Below are 17,420 nucleotides of genomic sequence, written 5' to 3'. Positions count from 1 at the left end.
CAGTTTATAGACTAATTTATTTGTACGCTAAATTTAGAAGTGCTCAAAAGACCTAGATCTTTGAATCTCTAACTTTAACAAACCCAACAATTATTTTAGTATCCAAAGTAAACTTCTAAACATTCTTTGCGGGGCGCCTGGGTGGCTTAGTCGGTTAAGCGTCCGACTTTCGCTTAGGTCATGATCTCGCGGTTCGTGGGTTCGAGCCCCGCGTCGGGCTCTGTGCTGACTGCCAGCTCAGAGCCTGGAGCCTGTTTCAGTCTGTGACTCCCTCTCTCTCTGATCCTCCCCTGCTCACGCTCTCTCTCTCTCCTAGAAATAAAAATAAAAAATAAAATAAAATTCTTTGCTGTGGGTGCCTGGGTGGCTCAGTCGGTTAAGTGTCCAACTTCGGCTCAGGCCATGATCTCATGGTTTGTGGGACCGAGCCCATACCAGGCTCTCTGCTGTCAGTACATAGCTCCCTTCAGGTCCTCTGTCCCTCTCTCTCTCTCCCTCCCCTGCTTGTGTGCATTCTCTCTCTCTCTCTCTCTCTCTCAAAATAAGCTTTAAAAAAAACACATTCTTTGCTGTATGAATAGCTGCCATCATAGTCATAAAAATTGTCAACAATCTACATAACACATTTTGACATATTTTATCTTGTGTATTGAAAGTAAAGTAGCTGAATATTGATAAAATATTTACTATTATATAGACCAGTATTTCTCAAACTTTTTTTTGGCTGTAACTCATGGTAAGAAATATATTTTACATTATGACACAATTATACACACACACACACACACACACACACACACACACACACTATGATATATATATATATATATATATATATATATATATCATAGGTAATTAAACAAAAAATTCCCTGAAACATGCACTTTACTACCTGAGATTAACTTTGATAAATCTACCTTTAACTATATACTACATTAACTGTAACATAAACCATAACACACAATTTGTAATATCACTGATCTATACTAAGCCCAAGCATTATAGGATTTTGAAACAAGTAAATTATATTGTATTTAGATAACTATAATTTAGCAAAGATACGCACGTACTAAGAATGCATATTTGTGTATTGCTTGGATAACAGTTTTAAACAAAAGCTTGCTGGTGAGTGTATAACCATGGTATACGACAGGTTCATTTTGTGATCCATCCCAGCAGTCAATTTCCAGACAACGGCAACCTTTCACAAGGGCACTAACAAAATGTAAATGAAATAAATGGTCATTTCTGGATCATTAAAAATGTATACCGCAGTATGAAAATATCACAAAGACTATTTGTGATTTTGCAATAAATGCAGAACTGAATCCATAATAAAGACAAGTTGTTGTGTTAAACTGAACACACTTTTCTTCTTATTTTCTGTGAGCACAGCCTGAGGTGGAAGTAATATGTGCCAATTCCAGTTCCAGCACCATCAAGATGGTGTGATGTGTGGTGCTGTTGACTCTGAATCTTGAAATTTCTCTCTATTTCTTATACTCTGTTTTCTACAAGGGCAGGAACTAAAACTTCAGTCTCAGAAAAAAAATGTTTGTTATATATGGTTCACTATTGATAAACATTTATTGTGTTTTTATTAGAAAAATGGGAATGTAATGTATAAAATGGGATGTAGGAAGAAGCATGGAAGGCAGACAGAAGTGATCTCCTAAAACACAATATTGGAAGAGAGATTGAATGAAAAGAAGGCCGACCTGAGACTCAGGATCTTAGAATAGAGAGCTATGTGCCGGGGAGAAGGTCAAAGAAGTCCCCTGCAATACATGGAGATATTTTTCTCATAGAAAACCAAGTTAACACTTGTTTTCCAAGAAGTATATTGGGTTATCCCACTGTCTCTTGGTCAGTGGACTTCAGTAAGGACAATTTTGCCTCCTAGGAGACATTTGGCAATGTCTAGAGACACTTTTCGTTGCCACAACTGGGAATGGAAAGGAGACTTGCAACTGGCATCTAGTGTAGAAACCAGGGCTACTGCTAAACATTTTACCATGCACAGAAACAGCTCTTCCCCTCCCCGCCCCTGAAAAGAATGACCTGACCTCATATATGAAGACCTGAAAAACTCTGCCCTCAACCATAACAGGAGAAGGGAGTGTGGTCCCAGCACCAGGTACTTGATATAGAATCAACAGTTCTTCCAAACAGAAATACAGAGTATCAGAGACCATATGAGAAAATAGAGTTTTTCAATCTAACACTTCTTCGGGGGAGCAGATTTAGTCTACTTTTGAAGTAGATGATTTAAGAAATATTTAGGTAGGAGTGTTAACTGAGAAAAGCTAAAGCAATTATGACCCCAAAATCCAAATGCTGAATTAAAAAAATAAAGAGACCTTATGCTTCTTGGGAATAATAGAGATGAAAGATGAAGGTAGTCTGAGGAAGTAGAGGTTTAGAGGGGAAGAAAATTTGTAAATTTCATCTATCTTATATTTTCCAAAACAATGGAAAATGTAAAATTAAATAATTAATATATTCTTTCTTGAGGTTTGTTTTTTAAGGCCACTTTGGTTTTACTTTTTAAGTGCACATAGCTTTATTCAGGTATATACTAATGTACTGTAATGTAAAATTTCAGAGTTTTGTTAATCTGCTTGTCCTTGCATTGGAGAAATGACCTAGAATGTTCTTCTGAGAAAATCTTATTTACCCATTGATATTTCTATGGGTGAATAAGGTGACCATTTAATATTATGTACAAGTCCTCAATTGGGCTATATTTGTAGAATTCAAAATGAATGTATTTCTCACCTTGTGGATTTATTTACGTATTTAGATTTTAAATTAGAGAAGACGCAATATCTATTTATAAACTCTATTAATTGCCAGTTAAAAATGTTTGCATTACTTAGTTGATTGTCAAAGTAAATTGTCTTGCCCTTTTTACCACTACAGCATATCAAGTCCTCTGGGCTGCTAAACGCTCTGCTGGGAAAACAAAAAAACTACCAAAAACAAAATTAAAAAAAAAAAAAAGCTTTTCATGAAGGACAACCTTACTAATACTGGGTCTTGCTACTTCTCCATATAACTTTAAATTTTTATCCTTAGATCAAGCCAACCTTTACCAAACTGCTTATTTCAAGTACGTGGTTTGGTCCCCAGCAAAAATGATTTGAGTGGATTGCACTGTGTCAGGCCAGCCCCTTTTATTCAGAGGCACATAAGAGGAAGTTGAGTCTTCCCCACTGGTGTTGTGGAAACGACGTTCTACTGAATCCTCTTTTCAGAAATGGATAATAGAAATTTCTCTGTCACTCAGTAAAAAAAAAAAAAAAAAGTCCCACTTCAATAAGTTTAAGGGACTTTTCATGGATGAAAATATATAACGCTATAAGGCAGTTTAGCATTAACTCTTTAAGAGTTTTCCTCTTTTAGAGATGAGGAAGTTGAGACTCGAAGAGGTCATATCTGTCACATAACAACAGAGCAAAAGAGAGGAAAGATCAGCACCAGAAGCTTAACATTAATCAATACACATTACATTATACCACCTCTTATGCGTACAGAAATTTTGAAAAACTTGCATTCTAAGACTGTATCTTCCACAAGTGGGTAAACAAACAGAGAAGGAGATACAATTACATTTAAATGTTTACTTGGGTGGAACATTTTTTTCCTTCAAAAGTAAATTTTCTGCATTTCTAAATCAACCTGATTAAAATGTATATTTTCTATTTTAAAAAATAAAGGAATTAAGTGTGTGTATCAATTTCTGTAATGAAAGTATAGCTATGAATTCTTATAGAATTCTAAACGGATACATTTCTGAGCTTATGGATTTGTGTGTTTACTTAAGATTTTAAACTGGAGAAGCTATGTTTATTTGTAAGTTTGATATAATCATGGAATTATAAGATTATCTTTTCTATCCATGTTTTCCTTGATTAATGTCAACCAATTACATAGCTTTGAATATCATCTATAAGTTGATGATTTCCAATTCTATTTTTCTACTCTGGATATTTCTTCTAAGTCCCAGACACATATACTTAACTGACTGTCTAACCTACCCATTTTTTAAAATCTTCCTTCCTTCATTCTTTTTTTTTCTTCCTTTCTCTCTTTTTTCCTATCTCTCTTTCTTTCTCTTCCTTTCTCTTCCTTTCTTTATATTTGAGAGAGACAGAGAGAGATCACAAATGGGGGAGGCACAGAGAGAGAGAATCCCAAGGAGGCTCTACACTGCCGGCTCCAACATGGGGCTTGAAATGGGGCTCAAACTCAGGAACCAAAAAATCATGACCTGAGCCAAAATCAAGAGGTGGAAGCCTAACCGTCTGAGCTACCCAGGCACCCCTGACCTAGCTAATTGATAATGAATTGGTATCTCAGCTGAATGTGGAAACTACTGCATTCTCGCTTTTGCCTCCTCATGCTACAACTGCCTCCTCAACTTCACTATCTTTGTCACAATAGTGTCGCCATGTGCTAAGTCATCAGGCCAAAAATCTTGATAGTACTCTCTTCCCATCACACTTCCCTTCAAATCACCAGGTAAGTTTTCTTGACTCTGCTTCCTTCAAATGTTTCAAATTCAGCCACTGATCTCAACACCTGCCTAATGAGTTCATCCTCTAAATAACCATCATCACCTGCATTGCTACCATATCTTCCCCAATCATCTTTTACGTCCACTCTTGCACCATCAGTCTTTCCTGCACAGTAAAAAGTAAATAAATTATGATATTTTAAGAAAAACCTCTCCAACTGCTTCCCAATACCACTGGAATAAAAGCCAGTCTCCTTTCCATGGCCTCTAAAACCCTCATAACCTGACCTGGTCTACTTCCTCAAACTCATCTCCCTTCATTCTCCACTTGTTTCCAGCCACACTTGCTTTTACTCATTTGAACATGCTGTGCACTTACTATTTCTTCGATTTAGCATGCCCTTCCTGCAAAGCTTTTCTGAGGTTTCCTCTTTATCATCACTCAGACCAAACTATATCACCTCTTGAGAAGACTTTCCTAACTCTTTAACTAAAGTAACACCCTCCACCCTGTTATGTTACCCTCGTTCACTTTCTCTATGTGACTCAACAGTCCTTGAAAATATCTGTTCACCTGCTTATTATGTCTATTCTCATGAATACATGAGCATAGTAGCTCTGAAAATCTTGTTCACCCTTGTATTCTCAGCTTGCTGACTAAACTGAAGCCAGGTATCAACAGAGTGATACATTGTAGAACGCAAAATTAGAAGTGTAGCATGGACTGCTTTTAAGCTATGTAAATCTATCTATCTATCATCTATCTATCTATCTACCTACCTATGTATCTATGTATCTATCTATCTATATCATCTATAAACGCCAAAGTATATCATTTATCTATTTATTGGCTTTACTAATAGCATTGTGTCTTGATGTCTGGGAATTAATTTTAACCATATTTTTTAGAATCTGAACTGTCTTGGCTAAATAAGATAAGAAAATTCTTCTTCATATGGTTTTCTATAAGAAGTATCCAAATTATTCAGGAAACCTCAGGGGGCCAATAACAAGGGAAAGGAGGTCAATAGAATTAGAAGGAAAATGTATGATATTAAAACACAGAATAATTATATAGCCATGCAAATTTCAGCTATCCAAGATATGCAAAATCAAACTTTGTTTATCCTGTGTTTTTGTACAACATGCATAGCCTACTTTTACTGTGAATTGCCACTTTTTAGAACTTCCAAGTGTTTTAAAATGTAATGGATATAAAAATCAGAATAAATACCTTACATATCCCCAAAGGTCACTTGGTCCCAGTAACTGGTCAGATATCAAGTATGTATTATGTGAACTTGAAATAAAATAATCATTTAATGGATGAGTCATATCTTGATAAACTCTTCTACAATCAGGTTTAAATATTAGACATTCAGATGAACCCATGTATCTTATAAAACCTTCAAATGACATCTGGTGTGCTCTCTTAACTATAAGAAATAAAAGGATGCAGAAATATTATTAACTGTACAAAAATTACATCTCACTTTAAACCTTATTCAGTAGTAGAGTTTCTAAAGTATTCATTTAGGATTAGTATTGATACTATTTCTAATTTTACTTTGGAAACAAATTTTTTTTCTAATGAGTACCCTTAGTTCTTCTATATCAACATTCAAGTAGAGAGTATATTACTTAATCTCAGATTTTTTAATATTTTAAAAATACATGTAAGAAAATACATATATCATTAGTGAGTAAATTTCTATACTGACATCTAGAAAACCAGCACCCAGCTCAAAGAACAAAACATTGCAGAACCTCAGAAGCCTGTCTCCTGCTAATTTTTCACTCTCTCTCAACTAATTTAACTGTATTCAGTAGTCTGGCCTCTAATCACCTGGATTAGTTTTCTCTGTTATTTGAGCTTTATAGGAATGAACTCATACAGTATGTATTTTTTGTGGCTGATTTACTTTGCTCACCATTGTTTCTATGATTTATTCTTGTAGTCACATATAATTGAGCATTGTTTATTCCCATTGCCATATAGTATTCCATTGTGTGAGTCACCACAATTATTTATCAGCTCTATCCTTGAGGAGCGATTAGATAATTTCCAGTTTGGAGCTATTACAAAGAATACTTATACAAACAACCAACACATATCATTTGGTGCAAATATGTACACATTGCTAGTGGGTACATGCCTATGAATGGAATTGTTGGTTCATTTGCATGTTATCATCATAGTAAATTATCTCTGAACTTTTATACTTTTAGCATAACATTACCAGAATTATCTATTTAAACAGAACATTGGACAGTTTTTGTTAAATCTAATTACTTGTTATATGTCAAGCATGTTAGTTAACTTCTCCCTCCCTTTGGAATGGTGGTAATCACATAACCCATTCCTATATATTAGTTACATATATTAGCTCTATAAATGTTAGTTGTTATTATTTTGTTGTGCATAATTCAGTTTGTCTCAAAATAACAGCTGATGTGAATATTCACTTTAAACTAGAGAGTGATCCTTGGCAAAGAATTTTATTTCTGAGAATTTATACTATAGAATTACTGACTCAGGCAATAAATGCTCACACTAGCATTATTTATAAAAGCAAAATAAATGGGGGGAGAAAACAAATTAAAACTCAAAATATGATATGATTTAAGCAGCAATTAAAAGTAATGTATCAGAAAAAAAATATACAGTGACAAGGTAAATGTTTATGATTTCATAAAAATGAAAAATCCAGCATTCAAAATGCTATTACAGTTTTGGTTTAAGAAAATGAAAGCTAGAAGAGAATAAAAAAAGTTTATATGCATGCCAGCTCTCTGTTTCAAAGGCATGCAAATTTAGGAGTATGAGAGCATATGAGGCAAATGCATCATATGTTATAATAATAAATATTTGCATGAATGTATTTATGGTTCTGGTGCAATTAGCAGTGATTTCTTTATAGCCCTTTTGAACTATTGAATAATTAAGTTAATATCTTTGGTAATGGAATAGAAAACAAACTCTTTTTGTGCCCTTAAAAGCTACCAGATTGAGATGAGAGTTAAACTCATGGATTTACAAAAACCTCACTTGGTTCACATCATGCACCAAAGTGGGATGATGTTGAGGAACCAGCAGCATTTGGGACTATATGAGCACAATTCTAATTGGCCTTAATAAGTCTCTAAAGTGAACAATAAGCATGTAAATAAAACACAAGGTGTTGGCTGTGTGTACAAGAATCTGAGGCTGAGGGAGGCTCAAAAGATAAAATGGATGAATAAGGTAGTATTAGAGTAAAAATGCAAATACAATTCCAAGATGTCACTGCCACCATCCCATTATCCTTTTGTGTCTTTGATTTACCACCTGTGGGTAACCGTGCCAAAGTAATTTTTTTTTTTTTAATAATCACTAGATGAGTGCTACTCAGAGTGCTTATCTATGAACTGGTTGTTTCTAGTCAGCAATGACATGAAGAGCTTGAGCCAGAACATAAATCAATCCATTACCTCTTTAGAGAAAGTTTTTCTGTCAAAAAAAAGTAGTCAGGTGAACTCATCAGGCATGCTTAGTGATGTAGTTGTTTTACATTCTGGTGCAAGCTCTTTATCTCGTTGCAAACCTTTAAAAATTTAATAGGGATCACGCCAAACTCTTATTAGCCCTGAATTCAGTCTTACCATGGCAACTCTCTGAAATATTTTTGTGACATTGAGTCTATGGAGCCCTAATCCTAATTATAACCTGCAAGACAGACATGATTTGATCCTTGCCTATCTCCCAAGCTCACCTTGCCCTTATTCTCCAAGCTCCAACCACACTGTCCTCCTCTTTCCTTGAATTCTCCAGCTCAGGTCCAATACTTCTCTTCCCTTGATCTCAGAAACTTCTCCCATTTTGTCACACTTCTAGTTCTTTTTCATCATTTCAGTCTCAGCTCAAAGTTCACATCCTTAGAGTGGACTCCCCTAAACACCCAACCAGAGCTAGTCTCCCTTGGTTGTTTATTCTCTATCGCTCACAGTACAGAGCATTCTGTGTAATCACCCTTTTATACATTCATTTATTGTCAATCTCCCCCATGCTGCCAGTATTAATTTAAGATCTAGTTTGCCTTATTCTCCACTGTATCTCCAGCCCCCAGAAGCAGACTTGGTTGCCACAAATAAATACTTCAATAAATTATGACCATATGACTCAACAAAGGAATAAGTTTGATTGTTAGAACCCATATTGTCATATGTTAAATACTGATACATAAAACAACTTTCAAAGGCAGAATTTGAACTTTCATATCTCCCTTGTTAAATAGATATTTTGAGCTATTTTTATTAATTTCTGTAGAGTTAAACAACTGCTTTAATGCTGCTTCTGCATAGTGATGTGAATATTTTATTATGTCCTTATTATTTCATTTAAAGAAAAGAATAAGTAAAAAATGTGAAGTGCTATGTCCATTAAAAAGTGTCACAAAGATCAAAAATTATATGACACATTATTAGATTAGATAGTCATGTAGTTTAGATCAGATGACTATATTTAAAAAGAAGGAAAAGAAAAAAATTAATGTTTATGAAATATTGTAGACAATTATGTGTAAAGACAAGGGAGAAAGTAGTAATTTTGTAACATTTTATTCATTTCCTAGAATAGTTTTCACTTAGCTAATTTAATACTTCTATGTATTTTCAATAATATAATGTATGAAAGTAGAAAACTGCCTATTACTTGGTTTTTCTCTTATTAATGAAAATGAAAACACTTTCTTTCATTACAGTACATGTAACAGAATTTCATCTTGCTTTCTATACCTAACCTTGTCTCTGAACACTTACAAGTAATACCAAAGCAATTTAAAAAAATAATGAGGTAGAAAAGGATGTAATTGTTTACATAATGTAGTTTTCTAAAAGTTTCATATACAGTCTATAAAATATAGAAATAAAACTGCCAACATTATCCAGAACAAATCTGACCCACCCAAAAATTGAATTTGAGAACTATAATTCATAAAAAGTATGTTGCATTTAAATATTTGATAAAAATTTGAATTGTAAGCATACCTTCTTCAATAGGCTCATATTTTTGAATGATCTCAAAAGCAATAGTGTGATTCATGTCAAGTATATACTGTTCTTGTATCAAAAATTGGACCAGGTTTTTTTCAAAAAGAAGTTTCCGGTTACCAGAATACGTGTTGAAAATCTCAACAATTTCTTCTCTGTGTGTAATAATCCGATAAATTGATCTAAATTCTTCTATGGTGATTCTTCCTTGCTTCAGCCTGTCATTATCCTACTAAAAAAAAAATGACTGGTGGGCTTACATTGTGAATATAAAAAACACAAAAAACAAATAAGTTAGAGTATTTGTATAATATATGTAATAACTAATACATGAAAGAAGATGAATCTTACATTGGATTCTCATCTCAAATAAAATCTATAAAACTACATGAATGACATCGAAGTTGGAAAAAGATAAGTGAAAAATGACCACATAAAACCCAGTGGTCATAGTGGGAATGAAAAAAGGTGTGGAAGATCATCAGGATTCTAGGTTGTCTTTCAGTTACACATTTCATTTTTCTCTTCCACTCTCCTTCAGTACCTTCTTAAAACCAGACAGTATGTAATCCCATGCCACTGATATGCGTAAACATCAGAGTAAATCAGACATTCAAGGTCACTGCAAACTACAGAAGCTCCCATAGTGGTAGTAGTACTACAGTAAATACAGTAGTTATATAGCATCTTGAGGAAGCAGAATGTACATAATCATTGAAGAACTGGGGGTGAGGACAGACAAGTTAGGTCCCAATAAGAAAGAGTGGATTCACCTGACTCTTGTGGAAAACTTATGTTAGAACTTTATAAGATAGAGACAAGAAAATGGGCTGGGTCCAGTCACTGAAAGTAACAGAAACACTGAGTTTTCTGAGTAGGAAAATGACTAGTAGAAGTAAAAGTTTAGAATGATTAGTTTCCATAACCAATTGGAAGAGATACAACTGCAGGATGGAACAGAAGATGCAACCCAGGTGGGAGGTGGTGAGTAGAAAAAAAAAGAACAGGTATCAGCAAAATTATGAACGTAGAGGTCAGAAGGACTCAATGTATGAAATCTTGCATGCCTGAGGGAGAGAAGTCACCAATGTCTAGAATCAGGGAGAGTTAGAATAAAAAGTAGTAGAATCACTTACAAATAAAAACATTGGAGGTATAGGCAGTATACCTTAGAAGGACCTTTAATTTCAAAAGAGGCTATTTATTTACATTTTAATTTTCTCACTACATTGTAAACAGCTTGAGTACAAGGACTATGTGTTGAAAGGCCATTGTAATGTGGTAAAATCTGACAATTTGTAAGAAGAAGGAGCTAGCATTATATTCTTAGCTCCAAACTAGGTGGGAACTTTGGACATATAAATTAAACTCTCTGAGCTTCTTAATCTTCATCTGCAAAATGGGGATAGCACTACCTATTCAAGTTGCTGTGAGGACTGGAGACATTAAACATTAAACGGAAGTTGTAGGTATCAATGTATTGTTACACTTTATCAAGTTCTGCTTCCCTCACATTATCCAGCCTAGAGTTTCATTTTTTGTGCTTCTGCCTATAAAATGAACACCCAGGGTACAACGGGGGGTAAGCCTCCTGGAAATGACCTATTCATCTCATCTGCAAACTTTCAGTGGTAGACCAGATAATCTGATATGAAGGATGCAGAGGGAGTCGGAGCTGAGAATAAAATAGGAAAAGCACCAGTTTAGTTCACAAAGGAAAATTAATCCATGTGTACAGAGCACCCTGAAGAAGCAGGGACTGAAATAAAGCCCCAAGTGGGAATGAGATGGAGATAAGTTTGAGAGAATGGCTGGGATCTATGGTTGTCAAATTGAGCCCAGAGCCCATTAAACAGTAATAGCGCCTTAAAATTATATAATCTTAGAGTAATTCATATTATCAATTTATCTTAGTTGACTAACAAGATTGGACTTACTATTTTTAAATTCTGAATTTTGAAGTCTATATATGTAAACATTATAGAATTAAATTTATTTTATTTTAGTTCCATCCCACTCATAATTCATTATAAGATCTTTAACAAGCTCATAATAAACAAAATGTGCCATAATTCCTGAAAATTTGGTTATATAAAATTGTATAAATTAAAAATTACAGTCCTACTACATAACTGTGTAAAATAAAATATATTATCCACTAAGTAATGACAGTTTTATTACTTTTGGGCAAGGTTTAAACTTGGCCTTCCAACTTATTCCGTTTTGTTTTTCCCAAAAGATCAAAGTTGTCATCTGGTACTAGAAAGCATTAAAGGTATAAAGTTCAAACAAAATTTCACAAATCCAAAATAATTGCTGTAATTGATCCAACCCAAAGGAGTTAACCATAAAAAATTAATTAAATCACCAAAAAATAAAAACCCCACACAATAGGTGAAAATTGTATTACTGAAGCTGGGAAGTTTTAGTTTTAGTAGAAAGAGAAGGAAACGGAAAGCAACAGGAGTCAGTAATGACGGAGCCTGGGTAACAGTATCTGCAGCAGGGGAGGAAGGAAGAAGGGAAGGGATGGGCAAGAAAGATTTGAATTTAAAAACTGAGACACATAATAGTGGCTGAAACACATAGAATAACAATGTATTAATTTAATATCTCCCCTGTAGGAGGAAACTGGAGTTCTGAAATCATATGTCAATTGTTCCCGGTCCCCCAGGCATGGTAGACCGGGATTTGAACTAACTCCAGAACCTCCCAGAAGAGCAGCAGGAAGACACACATGTCTTATACACCATTGTGCATATCGACTGTATATAAGCAAAATTAAAATGTGTAAAATACAAGTCTGATTTCTTCAACTACCTCGTAAATTGCTCAGTATTTCTTTTTTGTCTCTAAGACAAAATCCAAATTGCACTGTGTGGCATTGAGGGTCCTTTAAGATGTGACTGATGGTGTCTGCTCTAATCCCTTTCTTCCTTGTACCTCATACTTTTGGCACTCTGAATTGTAGTATAAATAACAAGCTATCTTGCTATTGTGTAGGCTGTTTCTTCTGTCTGGAATACCCTTCTTTCACCTCCTATTAATTTTTACTCATTCTTTTTTTTTTTAATTTTACTGATTGTTGAAAGAACGTCCCACTCTAGAAGTCTTCCCAAAGTCCCTCTCTATCTTCCCTCCCAACCCCCCAGGCCACATTAGATATCCCCCACCTCTGGGTTTTTATAAGACTCTGCATCTTCTTCTATCATAGAGTTAATTACACTGGAGTGAAAGCCTTTATTTTCTAAATCCCTTCTAGAATTGCCTTGAATAGAAGGTTGGCATTTGTTTCTTATACTCTAGGTGCCTGGCTGAGGGTGTTCAGAACATGATCTATCATCTAAACAATTCCGGTGAAATATGAGCATTTAATTGGATAAAAGAGTTAATATATCCCTAAACCTAGGAAAAATAAGAAAAGATATTTTTAAATACATATTACAGAAAATATGCAAAATGTCAGGCTCCACTTCAGGGAATACTGTAGCTTTTAGAAATGTTATGTATTAATCATTTATAAGTACAGCATAAAACAAGAGTAATGAAGCCAGTTTTCTCTTGTTTAAAAAAATATTCATTAAGTGGTTATTTTTTACAAGGCATTTAGAAAAAGAACTTTATCAAAAAACTAATTCAGTGTTTATGTATAATTTAAAAACATATCTTATACCTTAAGATCATAAATGCCATGAAGATATATATTTTATTTTTTTATTCCCAAATGCCTAGAACTGGACATATCCTAGCATAGGACATTAGTGACTGTATGTTTAAATGTATGGTTGAAAACATGAAGATAATAGAACATATTAAAATAATTCTATTGAGGGGCACCGGAGTGGCTCAGTTGATTAATCATCCAACTTCAGCTCAGGTCATGAGCTCAGTGGTTCATGGGTTTCAGCCCCACATGAGACTCTGTGCTTACTGTCAGTGCAGAGCCTGGAGCCTCCTTCGGATTTTGTGTCTCCCTCTCTCTCTCTGCCTCTCCCCTGCTCATGCTCTGTCTCTCTCCGTTTCTCAAAAATGAATAAACATTAAAAAATTTAAGAATTCTATTGATATTCTGATAGTATACTTCCAGAGAAAAGAATCAAAGCTTTTCATGTTGTTACCATTTTCCACTGTTCAGTTTGCTAGTAAAAAGATGAGATGTCACTTAAAATAAATTCAAGAAAGTTAATCTATCAAAACATATAATTTACTTTTAAATTAAGATGAGGTGTTTTAAGCTTGTCTCTAAAATTACACTAAACACAAAGTATTCAAAATATATCACAGGAAATAATATAACTTTATCATCTTTTTCCTGAACTCTGACATACTTATTTTTTTATTTTGTTAAAGTTTATTATTTATTTTTAGAGCGAGAGAGAACATGTGAGCTGGGGAGGGGCATAAAGAGAGGGAGAGAGAGAATCCCAAACAGGGCCTGCACCGTCAGTGCAGAGCTCAATGTGGGGCTCAATCTCACAAACTGTAAGATCATGACCTGAGCCGAAATCAAGCCACTTAGCCAAGCCCTCACATACTACTTTAAACTGCTTAGCAACTTTGTCTTCTGTCTTCTCTTCCCTCCTAACTAAATATCTGAATCAGAAATGAAATTGGGTAATATGGGTACAAAGGCAACACCTTATCAGAACTCTCTGGGAGGTCATATTCTAGAAAAGGAAAGCCAACATGAAAGTGTCTTAATAGAAACTTTATACACAACAGACAAAGAAAGTTCAGTAATTCTTCTTAGAGACAAAAAGAAAGTCTTTATAGAAAAGGTGATCCTGGAGCTGAGCTTTCGATGAGAAGGAAGATGGTTGCCTGAGAATGGGAAGAAGAGTTATTCTTATTGTTGGGATTAGAGTAAATAAACACATGACAGTACAAAACAGGAGGTGATTAGAAAGGATGTTAGTGAAACTGCAGTGAGAGATAAAGGCAAGGTCAAAATTCATCCAAGGGGCCCTTGGCCCTGAGGCCCTCAGACTTCATTCTCCACCAGTGAGTTGCTGATGATCTTTAATGAGGGAAATCATATAGATTTTGTTTTAGAAAGATCACTATGGCAGCTATAAAGAGGAAAGATGCTAGGATTAAAAGCAAGGAATCAGTTCGTAGGGCTATTCAAATTTTAATGGACATATAAGTCACCAAGGGACTTGTTAAAATGCACAGTCAGCTTCAATACATCTGATGCTGCATTTCTAACAAGCTCCTTGGGGATGCCAGAGATACTAGTCTGAGGAGCTCACCTTGAGTAGCAAGTAGTTGGAGATCAATTGACTTTGTATAGAAATAAAATACACCTTAAAAGATTTGAAAATTGGATATGGAGGCAAGGTAAAAGGAAGAGTCTGGGAATCTCTCAGGTTTCTGGCTTAGATAACTGAGAGAATGGTGCTTCCATCACCAAGAAAAGAGAGGAAAACAGTTTTGAAGGGAAAGATGGTTACTTAAACATACTAAACTTGAAGTATCTTCATCCAAGCCAAGACAACTAGTAGACAATTGTTTGGGATGGGAAGTGATGCATTACTGGAGAAAACACAAGGATTTTGCAGACAGATCCAGGTATGAATTTCCACAGTAATATGATATAAACTATATCAACATTTCTCACCTCAATATCTTTATGTGTAAAAAGAGGCTAGTAACAACGTCCTTGGATATTTGTTAAAATATCGTATGCAAAAACCTAACATAGTGCCTAGAATATGGCAGGTGATGAAAAAAAGTAGCATGTATATGGTTTTGTTGTTCAGGATAGAAAACTTGTGCTTTGTTCCCGTTAAAGTAGTGATGGAAGCCATTCAAAGTCTACAAAGTGGTGACATAGGAAGCTTCAAAACTCACCTCCTTCCAAAGACACACCAAATATACAGCTACATATGGGACTATTCCCTCTGAAAGAAATCTGGAAACCAGTGGAGTGAACTAACTTGCCTATATATTGGGCAAATGAGAAAAAAATTCCATATCAAAATAGGCAGGAGAGACTGGCACAAAATGTCTCCACAAACCTCCCCTCCAACATAATGACATATAATTGAGAGTGAACTGACAACCCTCAGCTTCTGCCTGAGGAGTGAAGAGTTTGGATCCAACTTGTAGTGCCCCAACTTTTAAGACTTCCACCTGAGAGATAAGCCCCCCAAACACCTAGTTCTGAAAGTCAATTGGGGCTTGTATCCACAAGATCCATGAAACTATGGTAAATAGTTCTTTTTTAAAAAAAAAATTTTTTTTAATGTTTTATTTCTGAGAGAGAGAGCGTGAACAGGGGAGGGTCAGAGAGAGAGACACACACAGAATCCTAAGCAGGCTCCAGGCTCTGAGCTGGCTGTCAACACAGAGCCCATTGCGGGGCTCGAACCCACAAACTGTGAGATCATGACCTGAGCCGAAGTGGGACACTCAACCGACTGAGCCACCCAGGCGGCCCTATGGTAAATAGTCCTTAACAGCTCACAGGGACTCTTGGTGGCTATCCCCTCAGGGCTTAGCATGGAGCTAAAGATTAACATGTAGTTTTTCCTTGAAAGAGGCCTACTTGGTCACCTTGAAAGCCATAGCCTAAGAGTCATGCTTCTAATCTAACACAGGGCAGTTATAGGTCCTGTAGATAGGGCAGACTACAATCTTCCCCAGAGGCCACAGAGGTCAGCAGGTAACATCTTTGTGCTTTCCCTCTATCTTCCTCCAGATCACTAATATCTCCCTGAAACAAGTGTTAGTACACATATGGCACTCCAGCTTTTACAGCTGCCACTCATGGAATGAAAATCCCTTGACTGCCTGGCCCTGGTAGCCAATGGGGTTGGTGCTCCCAGGTCCAGCAGAACTGTGGCAAACAAAGAGAAAATCCTTGGCGAGTTGTCCCTCAGGAGCTTGGTGCAGAGGGAGTTGACAGAGACACTCTTTTCCAGTCTTTCCCTGAAAGTGGTTTATTTGTATACTTTACAAGCTGCTGCCTGAAGGATCGACTTCTAATCAGCCCACATCTGGGTGCTGACTGGGATCCTCCCCTTAGGAATACTGATTGGTCTTGGCACTCCCTAGGTGACTGGGAGCCACTAAGAATAAAGCAGGCTGCTTGGACAATCACAAAGGCTGAGAGACAAACAAAAGCAAAGTCTGGGATGAACAATAAGGTTCTTCTTCTAAACAGGGCCACTCCTTCAAAGCTGTTGGAGGTGGCTGTTCTATCTAATGTACAGAAACTTAACACAGAGAGTAAAAGAAAATGAAGAAACAGAGGAATATGTTCCAAACAAAAGAACAAGATAAACCCCAGAAACAGATTTTAATGAAACAGAGATAAGCAATTTACCTAATAAAGAATTCAAATAATGGTTATAAACAATATGAAGATTACTCAAAAAATTAAAGATAGAACTGCCATATCATACAATTCAACTTCCTCATGAAGGAAGGGGTGATGGGGTGGAAGAACTGGGTGAAAGTCGTCAAAAGGTACAAATTTGCAATTATAAGATAAATGAGTACTAGGGGTGAAATGTACATGATGACAATAGCTAACACTGATGTAGGATATATAATAATATATTCTGCAGATGTAATGCACAGCCTGGTAACTAAATTAGTAATACCATATTGTATATTTGAAAGTTGCTACAAGAGTTATCTTAAAAGTTCTAATCACAAGAAAAAGAAATTTGTACCTATGTGAGCTGATAGATGTTTACTAAACTTATTGTTAATGATTCTTCAATATATACATATGTCAAATCATCATGCTGTACACTTAAAACAAAGGCAGTATTATATGTCAATTGTATCTCAATAAAACTGGAGAAACAAGAAAGGTTTCAAGATTGTTCAAGAATTGTATGTAACGTAAAAAGAAAGAAAA

General features: G+C 35.4%; 1 protein-coding gene across 3 annotated transcripts in view; it reads right to left on the bottom strand.

The window, feature by feature from the left end:
* PLCZ1 (phospholipase C zeta 1) overlaps nucleotides 1-17,420 on the bottom strand; it is a 48,394-nt gene that overhangs the window by 24,941 nt on the left and 6,033 nt on the right. For all 3 annotated transcript variants that reach the window (XR_005531201.1, XM_039249000.1, XM_039249001.1), the window contains exons 4-6: nucleotides 9,545-9,776; nucleotides 5,754-5,955; nucleotides 1,071-1,215 (exon numbers count right to left, since the gene is read on the bottom strand). Coding sequence is in view for 2 of the 3 variants with exons in the window: in XM_039249000.1 (XP_039104931.1) it covers nucleotides 1,071-1,215; nucleotides 5,754-5,955; nucleotides 9,545-9,776 (579 nt within the window). In the remaining variant the exon portion in view is untranslated. The remainder of the gene's footprint in view (nucleotides 1-1,070; nucleotides 1,216-5,753; nucleotides 5,956-9,544; nucleotides 9,777-17,420) is intronic.

This window comes from Hyaena hyaena, unplaced genomic scaffold (assembly GCF_003009895.1).
Source record: "Hyaena hyaena isolate Hyena2069 unplaced genomic scaffold, ASM300989v1 scaffold_326, whole genome shotgun sequence".
Lineage (NCBI taxonomy): Eukaryota > Metazoa > Chordata > Mammalia > Carnivora > Hyaenidae > Hyaena > Hyaena hyaena.
This window is presented reverse-complemented; position numbering and strand designations above follow the sequence as displayed.